Below are 16,931 nucleotides of genomic sequence, written 5' to 3'. Positions count from 1 at the left end.
TGAAGCTGTGCTTTAATTACAAGGTAATAATGCTTCTTTCAACCCCCTGCTTCAGTTCTTTGTAAGAATTACAAAGGAGTCCTGAAGAGCAAATGTGCCTAATCATGTCATTTAAAGACACTGATTATGAAAGTTCACCAAGTCAGGAGTCTCCCTACTAGTGGTTTGCAGAAACTTAGTACTTGGGCTTTAATATAGGATTAATTGCTGAAACTGTAGTTTGGTTTTAGCAGGGGTCCGGTCCTGTCAGTTTTTCTGGCATTTGATTTGTATTTCTGGCCATCAAAACCATTTCGGTTTTATGATGCTACAGAACGATTTCTTTTTAACTTTATCTTTCTAAGTATACCTATGGTGATTACAACTTCCCTTTCTTATCTAGTGTTGCAGAATAAAGAAAAAGTGTTTACAAATTCCTACAAATTTAGAGCAAAAGATGGGACTTTTCTCACTTTAAAGAGTCAGTGGTTTAGTTTCATGAATCCGTGGACCAAAGAACTGGAGTACATTGTATCAAACAACACTGTGGTATTGTGAGTAAATAATAATATGAATTCCCATGTTGTTTTTTGTCTTAATTACAGTTAGCATTAACAGAAAGCATCCTGTTTAAGAAGCAGAACGAGACTAGAAAATATCAATACTGCACAGAAAGTAGTTGAGTAACCTGGAAGAACTTTTTTTTGCATTTACCAGTTATTTTTATTTCAGTCTTAAGTCTTGGATTTAACTCTGAGAACTGTGCTATTTCCAGTAGAAAAAATGAGGCGAAAGTGTTTATTATTAAGGGAAGAAGGATCTTTTTAAGAGAAGTAGGTATGAATAACTGGAAATGTGAAGTTAGTTCTGCTTTTCCTTCTGTGATTTACAAGACTGCATGTGTCAGTTGACGTGATTTTAAGTGCTGTTCTACCTACCCATGTGTCACAATGTGAAGAAGCATAATTGATAGATCGTAGAAATGCAAGGCAGGATAAAAAGATACTTACTGAATTGATTTCAAGGGTGGAGCCTGTGAGACAGTAAATGTGTGTTTAAATCTTCGTTCTCTATTTTTAATTCTTCTTTTTCACTCTCTGTGTGTTGCAATGGAGCTGTAATTTGCATTGTTCCAATGATACTGAGGGTCTCTGCCAATGACTGGGTTTTTGAGAGGGGGACAGAGGGGATTTATTTCTTTTCCATTAAACCAAGTTGTCAAGGGGGCCTTGTACTCATTCTGTAGCTAGTTCATATCTCGAAGACAGAGAAGAGCAGTTAAGACAGTCTATGCTGCCCAACAGCCAAAGGCCACTTTTGCCTGCCCTGGAGATCCGGGCATCTGCGGCTGTCTGGAGGAGGAAGGGTAGGCAGCAGCTGCTGCAGAAGGTATCCACTAACCTGTCCTTGTAGCAGTTGTTTCTGGTTAACTAGTCTCCTTCCTAGGAGTGAAAATGGTAGCCTTGTTCTCTTGTCATGGAACACAGACAACTAAAAGAAGACAGGCCACTAATTTGGAGAATAAGTAGAAATTAATATTTCACCCAGTGCTTCAGAAATGACAGTACAAAGGATTGAACATTGAAACATATGAGGAATATCATTTTTCTTTTACTACTTTGAGGATGCTAGTTTTTACTCTGTTTAAAGTGTTATTGAAATCAAATGTAAATTGCTGGGTTTTGCCTTTGAAAAACTTGCTGATTTTTTTTGTTTGTTTATTTATTTAAATCTCAGAGGTCATAATGAGTCAGCTGAAGAACAGATCCCCCACGGTTCCCAGCCTGCAGAAGGCAAGTGTTACTTCTTACAGTTATCATAAGACCATCTCCTGATCAATCATTACAATTTTAGATTTATTCAATCGAGGAATTTTTATTCTAGGTTGTTGTACAAGGAAGGATTTTTTTTTTTTAAAGCTAATTCTGGTGACAATTTCTAGTTACACACAGCATGCTAATTCATACCATTCACATAACTGTGATCAGAAGGGCTTATAGCATATCTTTTCTTTCTAGCAGCTTCTACTATAGCTAGAATTTTAGTTGACAGGATATTATGCTTCTGTCACAGACCCCCTTCGTATTTTGCCTGGTTTTCTGAAGAAATGAAATTCTACTGTCTGAGTTTACCTATAGAATATAAAGTGATACTGATATTGAGATATATCTTGTTAATATTTTTCTGCTATGCATAGATTCTGATTTCTACATGCTGTTTTGTCATCTTGCTATAAGGTTTTTTTATTTTTGCTTTTGAAATTGTTCTTTTTAATAAGTGATTTTAGTTTGTGAAAAATACAAGGGTGGTTTTTCTTGTGTTTTGCATTGTCTGTGAGAGACTGGAGGTGGTAATGATTAAAGCTCATTTCATTACCAGAGATCAGCAATTTCCACAAATATATTAATCACTTATCTTTATATTTCAAATGAGACTTACAACACCCTCCCCCATGAGTTAGTGTTTTAAGGAATTTAATTTCTGAAAATAAGACATACAGAACAAAATCTGCTTTAAAATGAATCCTTGAGGTGATTATTCCTTGCTGTGTACTGACACTGTTACAAACCTAAGGTTTTATTTTGTTTTTTAAACTGTAGATGCTGTAAAACAGTCTTTAGTAAGTGTACCTGGAATGTCCTCTGGAACAGTTCTTGGTGCTGGAAGTATAGGAACTGAAATTGCAAATGAAATATTAGAATTGCAAAGGTAATAAACTTAACATCATATGTTAGTCTTTACTTAAAAGAGAGAGAAGAGTTTGATATGTGATTATGTGGGGGTTGTTCAAATTTCATTTTTGTGGTGTTTTATGTATAAAACATTCTTAGTTTAAGCAGTGGCATTATGAGATACCAGTTATAACTCAATGTTAGTCTCATGCATGGCAGAACACATCACTGGTGTTGATAAATAGTGTTGTCCTGAGCATGCAATTTTCTTTGTTAATGAAAGTATTACTAACTACAACCTCAAAAGCGTTACTGTGATGCAGCTTCTTCACATGATGTTGAAATGGGTAGATATATCATTCAGGAATGAAAAAGCAATTGTCTGTGAATAGTGTTTATATTTTTCTGAGAGCGTCACTCTGCTAGGAATACTTTCCTTGAAGCAGTCCCCAGTGGAGTGCTTTCAAGCCTGCCTTGTCCCTTTCCTGATTATCCTGAACAAAAAGTGTTTGTTGTTTAAGAACACTTTTTTAAAAAATCTCGTGAGCCAGCTAATTACAGGACTTTGGGATGCACATGCACAGAAAAAGTCTGTTTTCAGTCGCAACTCTTCGAGGAGTTAAGGCTTCATCAGAAGGTCCAACCACTTTTCTAAGGTCAAATTTAGGATAATGGTACTATCATCTCATCAGCACAGGACAAGTTATCCAAGTGTTAAATTTGGATAATGAAGCTGTCCCTTAGACTTCAGATCTTATTCTTTCAGTTCCAGGTAAAGGAATGCCAGGAAACTTATGTTCTGAGGTCCCATGTTGTTCTTTTTTGCAACTGGACTTGAAAAAGCAGTAATATTAAATCTCCTAGGAAGAACTACACCAGTTTTAGAAACAATGGTAGAGGTATAAGGAATAGTTTCATATCACAGAATATCCTGAGTTGGAAGGGCCCCATGAGGATCATCAAGTCCAACTCCTGACTCTACATAGGGCAACCTAAAAGTTAAACCATATATGTAAGAGTGTTGTCCAAACACATCTTGAACACCAACAGGCTTGAGGTCAGGACCACTTCCCTGGGAAGCTTGTTCCAGTGCTTGACCATCTTCTCAATGAAGATCTTTTTCCTTATATCTTCCCCGATACAGCTCTAAGCCATTGCCCATGTCCTGTCACTGGACAGCAGAGAGAAGATATCAGCACCTCCCTCTCTGCTCTCCTTCATAAGGAAGTTGTAGACACCAATGAGGTCACATCTCATTCTCCTCTAAGCTGAACAAACCTAATATCTTCAGCTGTTCCTTGTAAGTCATGCCCTCTCGTCCTTTCACCATCTGTCTTGCCCTTCTTTGGACACGTGCTTGTATTTTTCTATCTATCTTATATTGTGGAGTCCCAAACTGCACATAGTACTCAAGGTTAGGCCACACCAATGCTGAGTCTAGTGGGACAATTGCTTCTTTTGACCAGTGAGCTATACTGTGCTTAATGCACCCCAGGATGCTATAGTCCCTCTCGGCTACCAGTGCACGTTGCTGACTCACATTGAGCTTACCATCAACCAAACCCCTCAGATCTCTTTCTGCAGGGCTGCATTCCAGCCTCCTGTCTTCCAATATATACACATGCCAATAGGCTGTAGCATAGTCAGCTTCTGCTGTTTCAGTAGTAGCCTGGCTTATTAGTTGCGATGGGATGAAAAGATTGCTACTTCAAAAAAAAAAAAAATTAAAAATCCATCCCACAGCATGTTGGCAGGTTGCTGGGATTATCCAGCAAGGATGAGGAAAAGCACTGGCAACAAAAAAAGGATCGATACCCTCAACAGTGAAGATGGGATGTTACATTTTGGTAATACCGTTGTTAATGTCCTCTCATCAGTAGCACCTGTAGAGGGAAGGAGAGTCACTTTTTATTACATCTTTCTGGAGACAGAGTAAGTTGGCAAAGTTCTCATGTCTGATGGTTAATATCCAGGCATGACCCAGGAGGTTAATTTGATTCTTGTTTTAGACACTTCAGTCAGCTCAATGTGATGTTCTTGACTGAGAACACCTGACCTTTGCTGAAAATGCTCATCTATGTGAGCATACGTGTCATCAGCTTAAGGAAACCAGTAAGTAGATGAATAATAAATGTACTGGATGATGAAAGAATAAATACATTTCTGGGAAAGTTCCCTTCAAAGCTACCCTTTGAAAGTTCTGGTGTCTGTGTTTTTAAGAACCACAAGCAATGCTCTTTCTCTTCATATTGCTACAGAGGCAACAGTTTCAGAAGCAGTATCTTCCTAAGTGACAGAGGGAAATTTTGAGATCTTTTAATGAAGATCAAACCATTACTCCTCTCTTGTGACAGTTCAGCAGGTCACAAGAGAGCAAAGTCTCTCTCTTCTAATCTTAGGAAACGGAAGAATCCATTACAACAGAAAGAATTGTGGAATTTGGAGAAGAAGTTATGGTACTGAATGAGTCTCCCTAATTTGGGGGAAAATTTTTTATTTTGTAGGAGTGGGATTTTTTTTTTTTGTCTGTTTAAATGGAATTCAGCTGTACAGTTGAGGCAGATATGACTGAGGCCTCTTTAGGGATATTTCAGAGGAATATTTATTATTTCATATGCTTCCTAATCCCAAAAGAAGAATAGGTTTTTCTAGTCCACTACAGACATTACAGAAATTGAGCTTATTTATCAAAAAGTTCAGCTTCCATAGTATTAACACTGGCATATTTTTCTTTCTGTCTGTCTGCCTATCATAAGCTTGAAGCTCATGATGCATACCTTCCTATCTGTCAGAGATTCATTTTGTAGGTGTCTTGATTTCATTGTATTAGTGAAGTATGTACTTCTTTATGGAGCAGCTGTTTAAGGCAGCAGGATGTTTACCCCAGTTTGTTTGATTTACCAAAACATCTTTTCAGGAAGATCACAGTGATAGTTCAGACTTGCTTCTAATTTAAAAAGTGAGGCTGCCAGGAGAAATAAAAACCTACAAGCTCTGGATTCAAAGAACTACTTTCCAGGACAAACATTTGTGAAAGTGTTGGCAGTGATGAGCACATGCCTCAAGAAGCTGCATCAGGTAGTCTTATTCAAGTCATTGATTGACCTTAGTGGTTTTCCCAGCTATGTTCACATCTTGAACACTGGTTAGTAAATGAAACAACATTATATTGCTTTCTTTGGCAACAGTCACCTTATTTCTCAACTAATAGACCAAATATCACAAGATCATGAAAGGAAAAATGGTTTGCTTGCCAGCTTCATCAGCCACAGTGATCTGAGCCATTTTAGTCTTGTGCAGGTGTGTTTGTTTCAGTGATCTCAGTTGTCCATGGACACTGGAAGTTGCAAAATAAACTTGTGTTGAAACTAATAGCCCAGGAAGTTGCTATGCAGGTGAAAGTAAAGGTTAAGAGTGAAGTCATGCAGAATAAGGTAAACTCTGTATCCAAAGGAAGGGCAGTTCTGAAAAGAAGCCAGCTATGGAAGGGAGCAGTTGCACTGTGTAACTGAGATCTCTGGCATCATATTCATGCTACAGTCCTGTACCTTTGGGGAAAATAAACAAATTTTTGTCTCTAGAAGAGGAAGAGGTATTCACTAATACAGGCCTCATACTGATGAAAGCCTCATCAGTAACAACTGAATATTTCTGGAGGTGTCTGGATGTAGCTGCTTGCACCCAGATGTAGTCACTTTTCCAGAATCATTGCTGAGAACAAGGCTGCATTTCCTTCCAGCCAAAGACTAGAACTTCGTGCTATTTATTAATTTTTCTTTTGTATGAACTCAAGTTACTATCTTGCACACACTGAGGCAATCAAAATTAGACAAAAGAGTGATCAACAGAGGCTAACACCAGCTGGTTTTCATCAATTAACTTTGTGACAACAAACATAATCCAGTAGGGTGAGTGCATTTACTACCTGAATCTGCTCTCTGCATTTTTTTAATATCAGTAAGGCACACAATTCTTCTCAAGATGTGCCTCAGGTATCACCCAAGTATTTCTAAAAATGTCAGGACTATGCCTACAGCTCTATTTACAAGCGTATCTGAATTGAATTAGCATCTGATGAACGATCACTTCAGTTACAGCAGTTCTATAAATATTCAATCTGGAGTTTGTCACGTCTTCTAGAGATGGCAGCACTGCTTATTAAATGGTGCGTGCATATTGGAATGTAGGGAGCTAACAAATATTCCATGCAGATAATTCGACCTATTTAAGATAGGCTGTTTATTCCTCCAGTCCCTTATCACATTTTGGATCTGAGGAAATGACAGAAACAGAAGCATCCAGAGCACCCCAGTTCTTCTATAGGTTTGTGCTTTGGGAGTCAGGAGGAGCAGGGGGAGATGGGAGCAAGGTGTCCATATTTTTTTGGTGTCTGATCAATGTGACTTGGTAAATCAACTAAACATGTACAATTCTAGGTTGCGTTCTTCACCATCTGGGGAGTTAAGTCCATCAGATCTCTTGAGAAAGTCACCTTCTCCAGCTTTAACTGTAAACTGCAGCAATGTGAGTATGTCACTGCCTGTAAAAATCTAAAAGTGAAAGGTTGATGTCAGATAGCTCAAAGCCTGTTTGAACCAAATTACCCTGACTTGTGTTTTTGTGAGAGAACGTGTAAGGGATTGCCAACTACCTTGCAGCTATGAAAGGCTTTTGAGAGATGTGCCAGCAGCAGAAGTTCCAGCCTGATTTGCAGGGGCATCAGTTCAAGCCTCAAGGGAGCTATCCCTGAGGCTGAGAGGACTGCAGTCTCCGCTCAGTTATTAGGATCCCTGCTGAAGCTCTACAAATATGCTAAATATAAGTGTGATTCATGTGATGAGGTTCTTCTGGAATTGGAGTTAAAGCTTTTGATAAGTAACTGTCAGGAGTAAAAGTGTTTCCACCTGTTCAGTTTGACAACCTAAATAAAATACCAGTTCTTGTTTTCTCTCACTTGTACTTTTAATGTTCTCGAAGACCCTTTTTAAAACCTATGCTGTATGATTTCAGTTTTGAAACATTTAAAATTTTTACTTCGAAGGTATTTCAGTAGTCTTCTAAAAATTGATAGAATATGCTGGTTTATTAATCTAGTTGTGCTGGTAACACCACAAACTATAACTATCACAGTTATTGATCACAGCTATGGAATAACTAACATTTTTAACCCAGGTATATTGTATGTTGTATATTGTGCACTTTATGAACAAACATTTACTTCTCTATCAGCATTTCCCTGAATGTAGATTTCTTTCCAATTGAAGACAGTTTACCTTCCCATTGCAATTTGGATTTCCTAACAATACTATTCTCGATGAGGGATTGTTCTGGCTTTCTCCCTTTTTTATGATCAGTTCTCCCCTCCCTTACCACAGGTCTTTCTCTCTAAGAGTTGGTTGACTTATATATACTGAACTCTCTAAATCGTGCAGCATCTCATCATAAGGACAACTTCATTGTATTAATTGAAGGTTTTTCTTTATTTTGTGCTTTGGGGTATCCCCTTTGTTCCTAAAAGGTTTTTGTAAAGCATTTCAACTTTATTCATTTCCTAGTAGAAGTCAGGCAAGCCAAGAAATCTATCCTACAAAATTACATGTATTGTGTTATATGAAACAAATGGGAAAAAAAATATTCTCCGGTACATTTGGGTTAGAATGACTTCCATCACTACTGTTGCTACCCTCATTTTTCCAAAGTGCAAAAAGTAATTTAGAACTACTTAGTTTTTTATCATGACGGTAACAAGATGCAAGATAATAGAAAAGATACAAGTTTATAATTCATGTAGTTTAATGCATATAGAACATGGGAGGCATGAGGGTCTTTTTTTTAATCTTTCAGCTAGAATGTGTCGACATTGACAAACATGATGTCACTGGGAACTTGTAGTTTATGGTACTAGATATGAAAAGTATATACCAGTACACTTCGTTGTGCAGATTTATTTGCTGAATATTGAATTAGACTCTCAATAAAGCAAATGCCATCACTGTGAAGTACCTTGACAGATGTGTAAGTAGCACCTTTTGTTTAAGCCAAGTCCAGTGCTATGTGAACTTCTAAAGAAAAATATTTTTAAATGCAGTAGATCTGCCTGTTGATGCATATTTTTTTCATTTACTCTATTTAGTTCTTAATAATTTGACAGCAATTTATGTTTCTGTAATGTAATAATTGCGACTAAATTTGGGATTTAATCCTGTCCCTTTTACTGCTTCTGTTCTTTCAGATGCCAAATAAAGAGTTGATTCAGTTATGTCCTTCAGAAACAGAAGTTCTAGAGACTCCAGAACAAAACCAGGGTGCTATTCCATTTCCCAACAATGAACCTCTCCTCAGTAAGATTTGTTTCTCTTGTGGGTATTTTGGGAGTAGCAGGGAAAGATATTTCTGATAAATGGTGTAATTTTGACTGCACCACTTTGCAACTATGTATAAATTGTGAAGAGATTTGTCTGCCTGTCTGAAGATGGGAGGACTCATAAAACAGATGTATTATCACTGGAAGGCAAACAGCAACATTTGATCAGTGATTGAATCTCATAACAAAAATAATGTCCTGTAACAGAAGTTTACCATCCCATTCTTGCATGCTACAGTTTTAATTAGGTACTTACTAGTTCTCTCTCCAGGAAAGAGAGATGGGTAAGGAAAAGTATTTCAGTGCAGTGTAAGAGAACTGGTTGTAATTTGTTAACTATTGTCCTTTTAGCACTTTGTCTCTTTCCTAACTGCAAGCTATGGATAGACAATACAATGGGCTAGTCAAAATGTTTCAGAAACGAATTTTTTTTTCTTTCCCCTCCTTCAAGCAAGCACTAAGGCAGCAGTTTGTCTGAATATAGGATTCCCTGACCCTGTAAGAGGAGAATGCCGCTGTATTATTTTTAACATAAAAGGCCAAGTGCTATAAAAGCAGTGTTTATGCTTATCCTGTGTTTCAGCTCTTAGAAACTTTCCCGTCCCCTTTTATTTCAGTTACTAGAGCTTTATTTATTTACTTATTTATTACCTATAGCTCTCTTCTAGTTTAGCTATGAGGCCTTTATATATATAAAAAAAACCCTAATCCCCAAATAAGGGTTTGGAAAAAAAAACTAAAAACCCAACAACATTTATCAAAGATAGGCAATGAAACTTCTTTCACTGACACTAAAGGATTTTACCTTACTATTGTTAAAGGCAAGGGTATAGCATTGATTTCTAGAGCTAACATAGTAACTTGTAAGGTTTCAGGAGTTCATCCAGCACAGTACATCAGATGAGACTTGAGGTATATGATTGTGTTTCCACTAAGGTGATATGAAATAGAAAGCAGTTTTCTGCTTCAGCAACATGAACTGTGCTGCATGGATACAAGTTTTGTGAGCTAGCAGTTGGAGGTAGACCAATGGATTGGCAAGATCTAAGTCGTCTTAAATCAAGTTATGTACGTCCTTATAACTGTCTGCAGATAGCCATTGTTTCTATTAATTTTGTTTTAACATTTACGTGTAAATGTTAGGCTCGCCTTCAAAGGAAAATGCTGGTTAGAAACAAACATGTTGAAAGTCACCATATTTTTCATGCTTTGTACTACATACACTAATGTTTTAATAATATTATAGGTGGTAATTCTCAGCTGGACTTTGATGCCATATGTGAAAATGATGACACTGCTATGACAGCTCTTATGAATTATTTGGAGGCTGATGGAGGACTTGGGGATCCAGCTGAACTCAGTGATATACAATGGGCTCTCTAGTTTTGCTTTTTCAAAACAAGAAGGAATGTAAAATCCGTAATGCACAACAACCGTACATCCTCAGTACTGTATTGTAATTTTCTAATGTTTCATTTAAATTCATGCTTAGTGTTTATATTTTTAAAGACTGAAGCCTTGTTCAGAGAGAGACAGTTTCTGCTGCACCTACGGAAAAATGCAATATTTTTTTCATGATGGGGAAACCTTGAAATTTTAGTATTGAACTATCTGTAACTGGAATGCTTAAAACACATTACTATATTTTTGCTAAGAAGCTTTAACCAAAAGGTACTGTACAATGTACAGGAATATTTTTTCTTAATTTTAATACTGTTATTGTTTTTGTTTCAAACAGTTCAAACAATTGATTATCCATGTTACTTTCTGTAGAATCTACTGTACTTATACATATAAGAATATTTGTAACTATTAAATTTAATTGAAATGATGATTTGCACACACTACAGTTGTAAAATAAGGTATTGCGATTCCTTGCCCTTTTCAGAAGTGCAAGTTTTTTTAGTCAAAAATGAAAATAAAGCATACAGTATGGGAGCAAGGATTTGAATTAGATCACCATAACGATCAGAAGATAATTTGAGAATAATTTCTCAAATCAGAAGATTTGAGAAAAATAGTCGCTTCCCCAGTATGCAAACATGATAAGGGTCTAAGAAAAGAGCAACAAAATCTTAATTACTATTTCGTATTATTTGTGGTGTAGTTTTAGAGGGGCAGTGCATAGAACCTAAGAAAAGTAATGCTATAACTGTAATAAAGCGCTTCGGTCTCATCACTAGAGAAGCTTGGATAGATTTTCTTGGTGGCTGAGTGAGGCCAGCGCTGTCTGTTAGTGAAAAAATCTTAAAATTCTACAGTATCTTTTATAGTTTCTATGTTTTTGGAGAGATTAGGGTGATTTTCTATTGCTTGAGTCTGTGACTTTTAAAAATATTTCTGTAATATAGTGCTGTCTGTAAGTAAGTACTATATAGGATGATCTTTTGGGGGACAGCTTTTGCAAGAATTGTATCGCAGTTACAGCAAATTGCTCAAGAATGTGGCACTTAAGAGGCTGTGTTAGAACAATATAGCATTAATATATGAAGTGGATCTTTTTATCTCTGGTATTAAAGGTTTAGACAAATTTTTGCGTCGATTATATATCATAAAAGCATAACTTTTCTGTTGGATTTTTTTTATTTGGGTAAGGAAAGCATTTGAAGATATTTGATACATGTGCGTATTTTTAATACAGGCATTTAAACACAGGTGCCACCATAAGCACTATTGCATTTGTTTTAACACTCAAGGTGAGCTATAGGTAGCCTGTTTCAGACCGTTTTATGAAGGCTGAAGTGTGTGAACAAATAGATGTAGTAGCCACTAGATGTCACACTTCTACTGTTGGATAACTACCCTTTCCTGAATGAATACAGAATTTTGTCATGCACTGACTTCCTATGCTTTGACAGAGCAGCTTTATATCTTATAGATATGAATCGTTTTACAAATGATGAATTTTTTGGCAACATCTTGTCCAGGTGTTCTAGAAAGGCTTGTTGGGTATTTTTTTTTTAAGTCCATAGATTTTTTTTTTTTTACATTTAACTTGCATGTAATTTTCTGCATTCAAATCTTTTTTTCCTACAGACATGGGGCCAAAATTATCTGTTCTCTAGCTGTATTAGAATAAAATTTTCTGTTTCTTCACAGAAAATGAATTTTGGGCTGTATCATGGAGCAAAGTGAAAAAATAAACAGGTACTTTCTAAGAATTGGTAGAACTCTATTTGTATAAATGAAATCTGAGAATTTCAAATTTTGCCATTGTGGTATGTATTTTCTTTTTTCTATTTCATTCTAGAAATAAATTCTAAGTATAACAAATACTGTAGCTAACACAGATAAACGAGTAAATAAATAACTTAAAACTATACAGACTTTCCTCAACATGCTTTCTTTAACTGGATTAGCTTGAAAATGGTGCAGATATTGTTACTGAAGGAGCATATTTATTCTTTCACAAGATTTGTATAACCATTCAGAGTCAAACCACTATTTTTTGATTCTTCTTGGATTTCCCTAAAAAAATAAAAACAAAAATGTAAATTTGAGTCTTTTGTGGTCATTGATCAATATTGTGGCTCTCAATTAATTTCTTAGATTCTCCCTTTACTATTTGTGAATTTTTCTGGTTTAAAACAGTCTTACAAGAACAAGCGTCACTTGAAAATATTTGTGATGAAATTAATACATCTTTTTAATAAAGTTCAGATAGCATGTGCTTACTTCTGTTCGTATAGCAATACAATTCTAGTAAGATCTGGACAGGTTTTTTTCTTGGCATGGTGCAGATTGTCATAGGATGTGGTTAAATCAGGTCAATAAAATGTTATTTTGATGCACTGCTGTTAGTCTGACAATTCTACTTAATACTCCATTTAAATATGAAGTATTCATCCTTTCAGATCCCAGGCTTGTTCCCTAAAAATATAAATGGGGAGGTTGAACTACTGTGACTTTTGGTAGCTCAAGATGATATTCCCTAGCCAGGGTAACTTTGTAATCCAAACTAACGTGCATTTTCTAGGTACTAAAAAAACGCTGATGTTGCAGCTTAATTGGGCCATCTCTGGAAAGGAGAGCGCCTGTAGGGTGTACCTGAAGGAGCCTGTTTGTTCAGAAGCAAACAGAGTACATGGATACCATTCTTACAGAGTCTTGCCGCGGGTAGGTATGGTAAGTGATAAAGCAGATGTGTCAAGAGGCTCTTAAAAGCCTTATTAGTTACTGAGGTTGTACTTGGAGATGGGTCAACTAATTTGTACTGCAGGCACATATGGAGTTAAAGATAAGAAAACCTTGATGGGAGAGGAGTTCTGATATAAGCGGCAGCTTATTTGGGAAACCGGTTCCTGTGTTGACAGGAAGACATGAGAAAATTCTTTTCAGAATCAGGAGAAGAGAATAAGAATGTGGTAGAGGCAAATACCATCTGAGTACTGTTGGAGTGAGAAAGTGATCTGGCTGGGTGGAGGGTAATAGCTGGCTATCACCAGCCTGAGTTAGATCAGAGGCAGGCTGCAGGAAGGCCTGGACTGCTACGTGGCACACAGGACTAAAACAGTGCTTCAGCATACCATCATGTCTTAGAGTGGTGAATCGTGAAGATGTCAATATGTTAAACCTTAACTTTCGCATTTCCCGTAACAATAGTTGACAGTTGTTGGGGCGGGGGCAGGGGTGATCCTTTCTGTGTTCTTTTGGGTGTAATTGATTCTTGGGATTCCTTTGGAGTGTTAAGTCAAGCACAGTGCTATCGCGTGCATCTAAAGCAGAGCTTCAGTACATGTTTCTTTCCTGTGGTTCATTGTAGTTCTGGTCTTTGCTGTGGATCTTATGCTTTTTCTTTTCTTTTTTTGTGGTTTGGTTGTTTTTGTTTTTTAGGGTATCGGAAAATTGGCTTACAGCACAAAAAGCCGTCAGTCATCTCAGTGGTTGCTGACAGTAGTATGTTCCTGTTCATGACCCAAACTGAAATGAAGAATTTATTCTTGCATAAGCGATGCCACTTCTCCCTAAGCCTTGAATTTCTGGCCTCTTTCACTTAGTCTTTTGCTTCCTTCTTGTAGGTTGACATAAATCATGTGAATTCATAAAATGTCCTGGAATTCCAGGAAATAATCATCAGCTGGAAAGCTTTGTGCCATTACAGACTTATCTGAAGATGAAAATTTTATTCCCGGTTCCTGATGAGAATATGGAGATGAAGAGGATACTTGGGGTTACAAGTTCTTGTAGGTTAAAAGATACAAACCCATGTTACAGAGCAGCAGAATTAGAGGATCCAGGAAAAAGGCAAGGGGAATGGCAAATGAGCTGCTGAAATACAGCTTTTGCTGCTGTGGCACTTTCTGAGTGTACCTCATTTCTAGAGGGTTCATCTAGGTCCCCTTTACTGTGACAGATGGCTGTCATGACTAAATTTTCTAGGTTGTTCCTGGCTTAATTGCTTTCAGAATCTTCATTTCTCCCTGGTGAGGAAATGACAGAATTCCTGAGACATGACAAAAATTCTCATGTCCCTCGGAAGTAGCCAGTTCTACCGGTGCAGGTCCTGTCTCTATAGCTCTTCTTATTTAAGATCCTGTAGAACAGCTGCCAAGCTACAGCAGCCTCCTGCATTTAATAATAAAAAAAAATATTAAGGGCTCTGAGAACTGCATATATTATGTGTTGACTTCTGTGAAGTGCTTTTGTTAAATGAGAAAAGGGAATAAAGTACCTCAGCATGCCTGATTTATTAAAGGATAAGTTAACATATATGGGCAGTTACTACACATAGCTTTTTATCCTTCAGTTGTTTTCATGTCAAAACCTCTAGAAATAAACACACAATCTTTGGAAATTATAAAAAGGTTCACGGGAAAGATCTTCCTTGTTTGTTGCTCTCACAATGCTGGTCCTGTTCGGGTGGTGAGAGTTTTCTTCCCTATCATTTGCAGACCCCAAGTGTACATGACCTGACATCAGTCATCTGTCCTACAAAACTTAGGGAACTTTGGCACAACTGAGAGAAAATAACTTACTTAATAGGCTCTTTTGTAACAGTGAAGTACATCAGTGCGTTTCTAGAAGGGACTGTAAAGTGACCAGCAGAGCTTTGAACAATAGAATATCTCAGGTAATATGTGATGCTTTGAAACAGCAAATCTGACTTCAAAGATCGCTTCTTTCGTACATCTTATAGATAGGGCTATAGAAGACAATACTACTGGGGCTTTAGCATTTAGACAAAATTTAAGATGAGCTCATAAAATTCTTTGACAGGAGTGGTTCTGTCTTTAGACTTCATCTTATCAAAATAGGATGATAAGCAAATTAATTTCCTAATCCCTCATACTTTATATGCACTTGATTTGCCAGGTCTTCAACAATGTCTTTGTTTTCAACAAACATAGTTACAGTATCAGATAATGTTTTTGTTAGTGTTAGAGATGGTAAATCTCTCAAAAAAAAAAAAACACCAAAAAAAGAAAAAAACACAAACCCCAACCAAACAAAAACCCAGACAAACCACCAAAAACAAAGCACCAACACAAAACAAAAAACAGACACATGAACTTAGTGTTTTTTCAGCAAGATGCAGTCAGCTGCTAAACTCTTGTTCTGAGCAGCTCTGGGCTGGTTGCACTTCATTCTGCGTGGAACATAAGAGCGGCTACAGTGTTTAACCCTGCCTGTTCTGCTGCGGGCAGCAATGGGCATGAGCTGCCTCCTGAAGACAGTTACAGATAGGATCAGCACAGCAGCTGTTTCAGCTGCATCCAGCTCAGGGGTTTTCCTGAGCTTGATTTGGTTTGTCCATTTGGTAAACCCCAAGGGATGGCTACTCCAAGTGCATCTACCTGACCACCCCTCTGCTGATCCCATGGAGCTACTTGTACCCACAGACTCAGTTAATGGAGTGCCACAGGCCGCCCCGCTACTGCAGGAAAAGCCACTTCTCTGTTCTGGCTCCCACTAGCTTGATCTGCAGATTGCTGCTTCATTTGTGGGTCACTGCTTCTGGTACTGGAAGAGACACCAACCAGTCATTTCTTACCTTCTGTCTCTCTGCTACTCATAGAAACCTAGTAAGTCGTGGCAGTCCCCCTTTATGAACCCCCAGCTTTAAAACTTTTAAAATCATACAGTTCTTCGGAGCTGTCTTGCTCATGGTTTATTGCAGTGATTTAGAGCATGCTCCTAGATAGTCTTCTCAAAAAACCCCAATGTATTTAGTTTCCTGTGGTATGCTTTAACTCTTGGGGGCATTTCGTATCCAAGTTCTGTAAGGAACTTGAAGTTTCCAGTATAATAACATGTGTTGTGTATCTCAGAAATCAGAGGTCATTATTCCAGAGTTGCTTTGGTAGAAAGCCATGGGAAATGCTCCAATGTTGTGGGAGTTTGCAGATAAACAGAAAGATCAAACTGTGTGAAACTCCAGATAGAGTTGCAGGAAAAATACACATTTTTCACAAAAAAAAAAAAGAAAAAAAAAGAGAGAATCAGGGAAACTACTTATACAAATAATCTAAAGATCAATTCCATATCATGCTACAAGCAAGATGCTCTATGAGTGGGGCTGTGGCATGGTGCCCCATCAGTTCCTTTGTGATAAAGCAAAGGGGGCTGGATTGTTTGTTCTTCTCTATCTCCATCTTTGCTGTATTTAAACCCAGTATTTACTGATTTTGATAACCTTTCTTATTATGATCACTTTAATGGTGTTTCAGCTTTGGCAATAAGCATAAGGGTTAGTAACTTTAAAAATGGTGAAGAGGATTACTGATAACAGTTTGAGGGGAAAATATTTGCAAGAGGATTATTTTCCTCCTTAGGCTAGTATGCAACTGCTGCCTTTTCGGCCAGTCACTGAATAATAAAACCCACTTCAAAATTGTTGAATTTAGGTTTCTGAGGATTATCTAAACAGAATTTGAAACTTCGCCTTATCAATCTGCAGGGAGTTGGCACAATGCTGA

General features: G+C 37.3%; 1 protein-coding gene across 3 annotated transcripts in view; it reads left to right on the top strand.

Moving 5' to 3' along the window:
• BMAL2 (basic helix-loop-helix ARNT like 2) overlaps positions 1-12,515 on the top strand; it is a 38,044-nt gene extending 25,529 nt beyond the window's left edge. For 2 of the 3 annotated variants that reach the window (XM_075113452.1, XM_075113442.1), the window contains exons 12-17: positions 383-533; positions 1,717-1,772; positions 2,580-2,688; positions 7,088-7,175; positions 8,884-8,992; positions 10,262-12,515. In XM_075113452.1, the coding sequence (XP_074969553.1) occupies positions 383-533; positions 1,717-1,772; positions 2,580-2,688; positions 7,088-7,175; positions 8,884-8,992; positions 10,262-10,398 (650 nt within the window). In that variant the 3' untranslated portion in view covers positions 10,399-12,515. Of the gene's footprint in view, positions 1-382; positions 534-1,716; positions 1,773-2,579; positions 2,689-3,795; positions 3,952-7,087; positions 7,176-8,883; positions 8,993-10,261 lie in introns of those variants that run through there. The other variant, XR_012663650.1, reaches the window with a different exon arrangement.
• Positions 12,516-16,931: the final 4,416 nt, after the last annotated feature.

This window comes from Phalacrocorax aristotelis, chromosome 1 (assembly GCF_949628215.1).
Source record: "Phalacrocorax aristotelis chromosome 1, bGulAri2.1, whole genome shotgun sequence".
Taxonomy (NCBI): Eukaryota; Metazoa; Chordata; class Aves; order Suliformes; family Phalacrocoracidae; genus Phalacrocorax; species Phalacrocorax aristotelis.
Note: the sequence above shows the minus strand (reverse complement) of the source record. Positions and strands in the feature narration are given on the sequence as shown.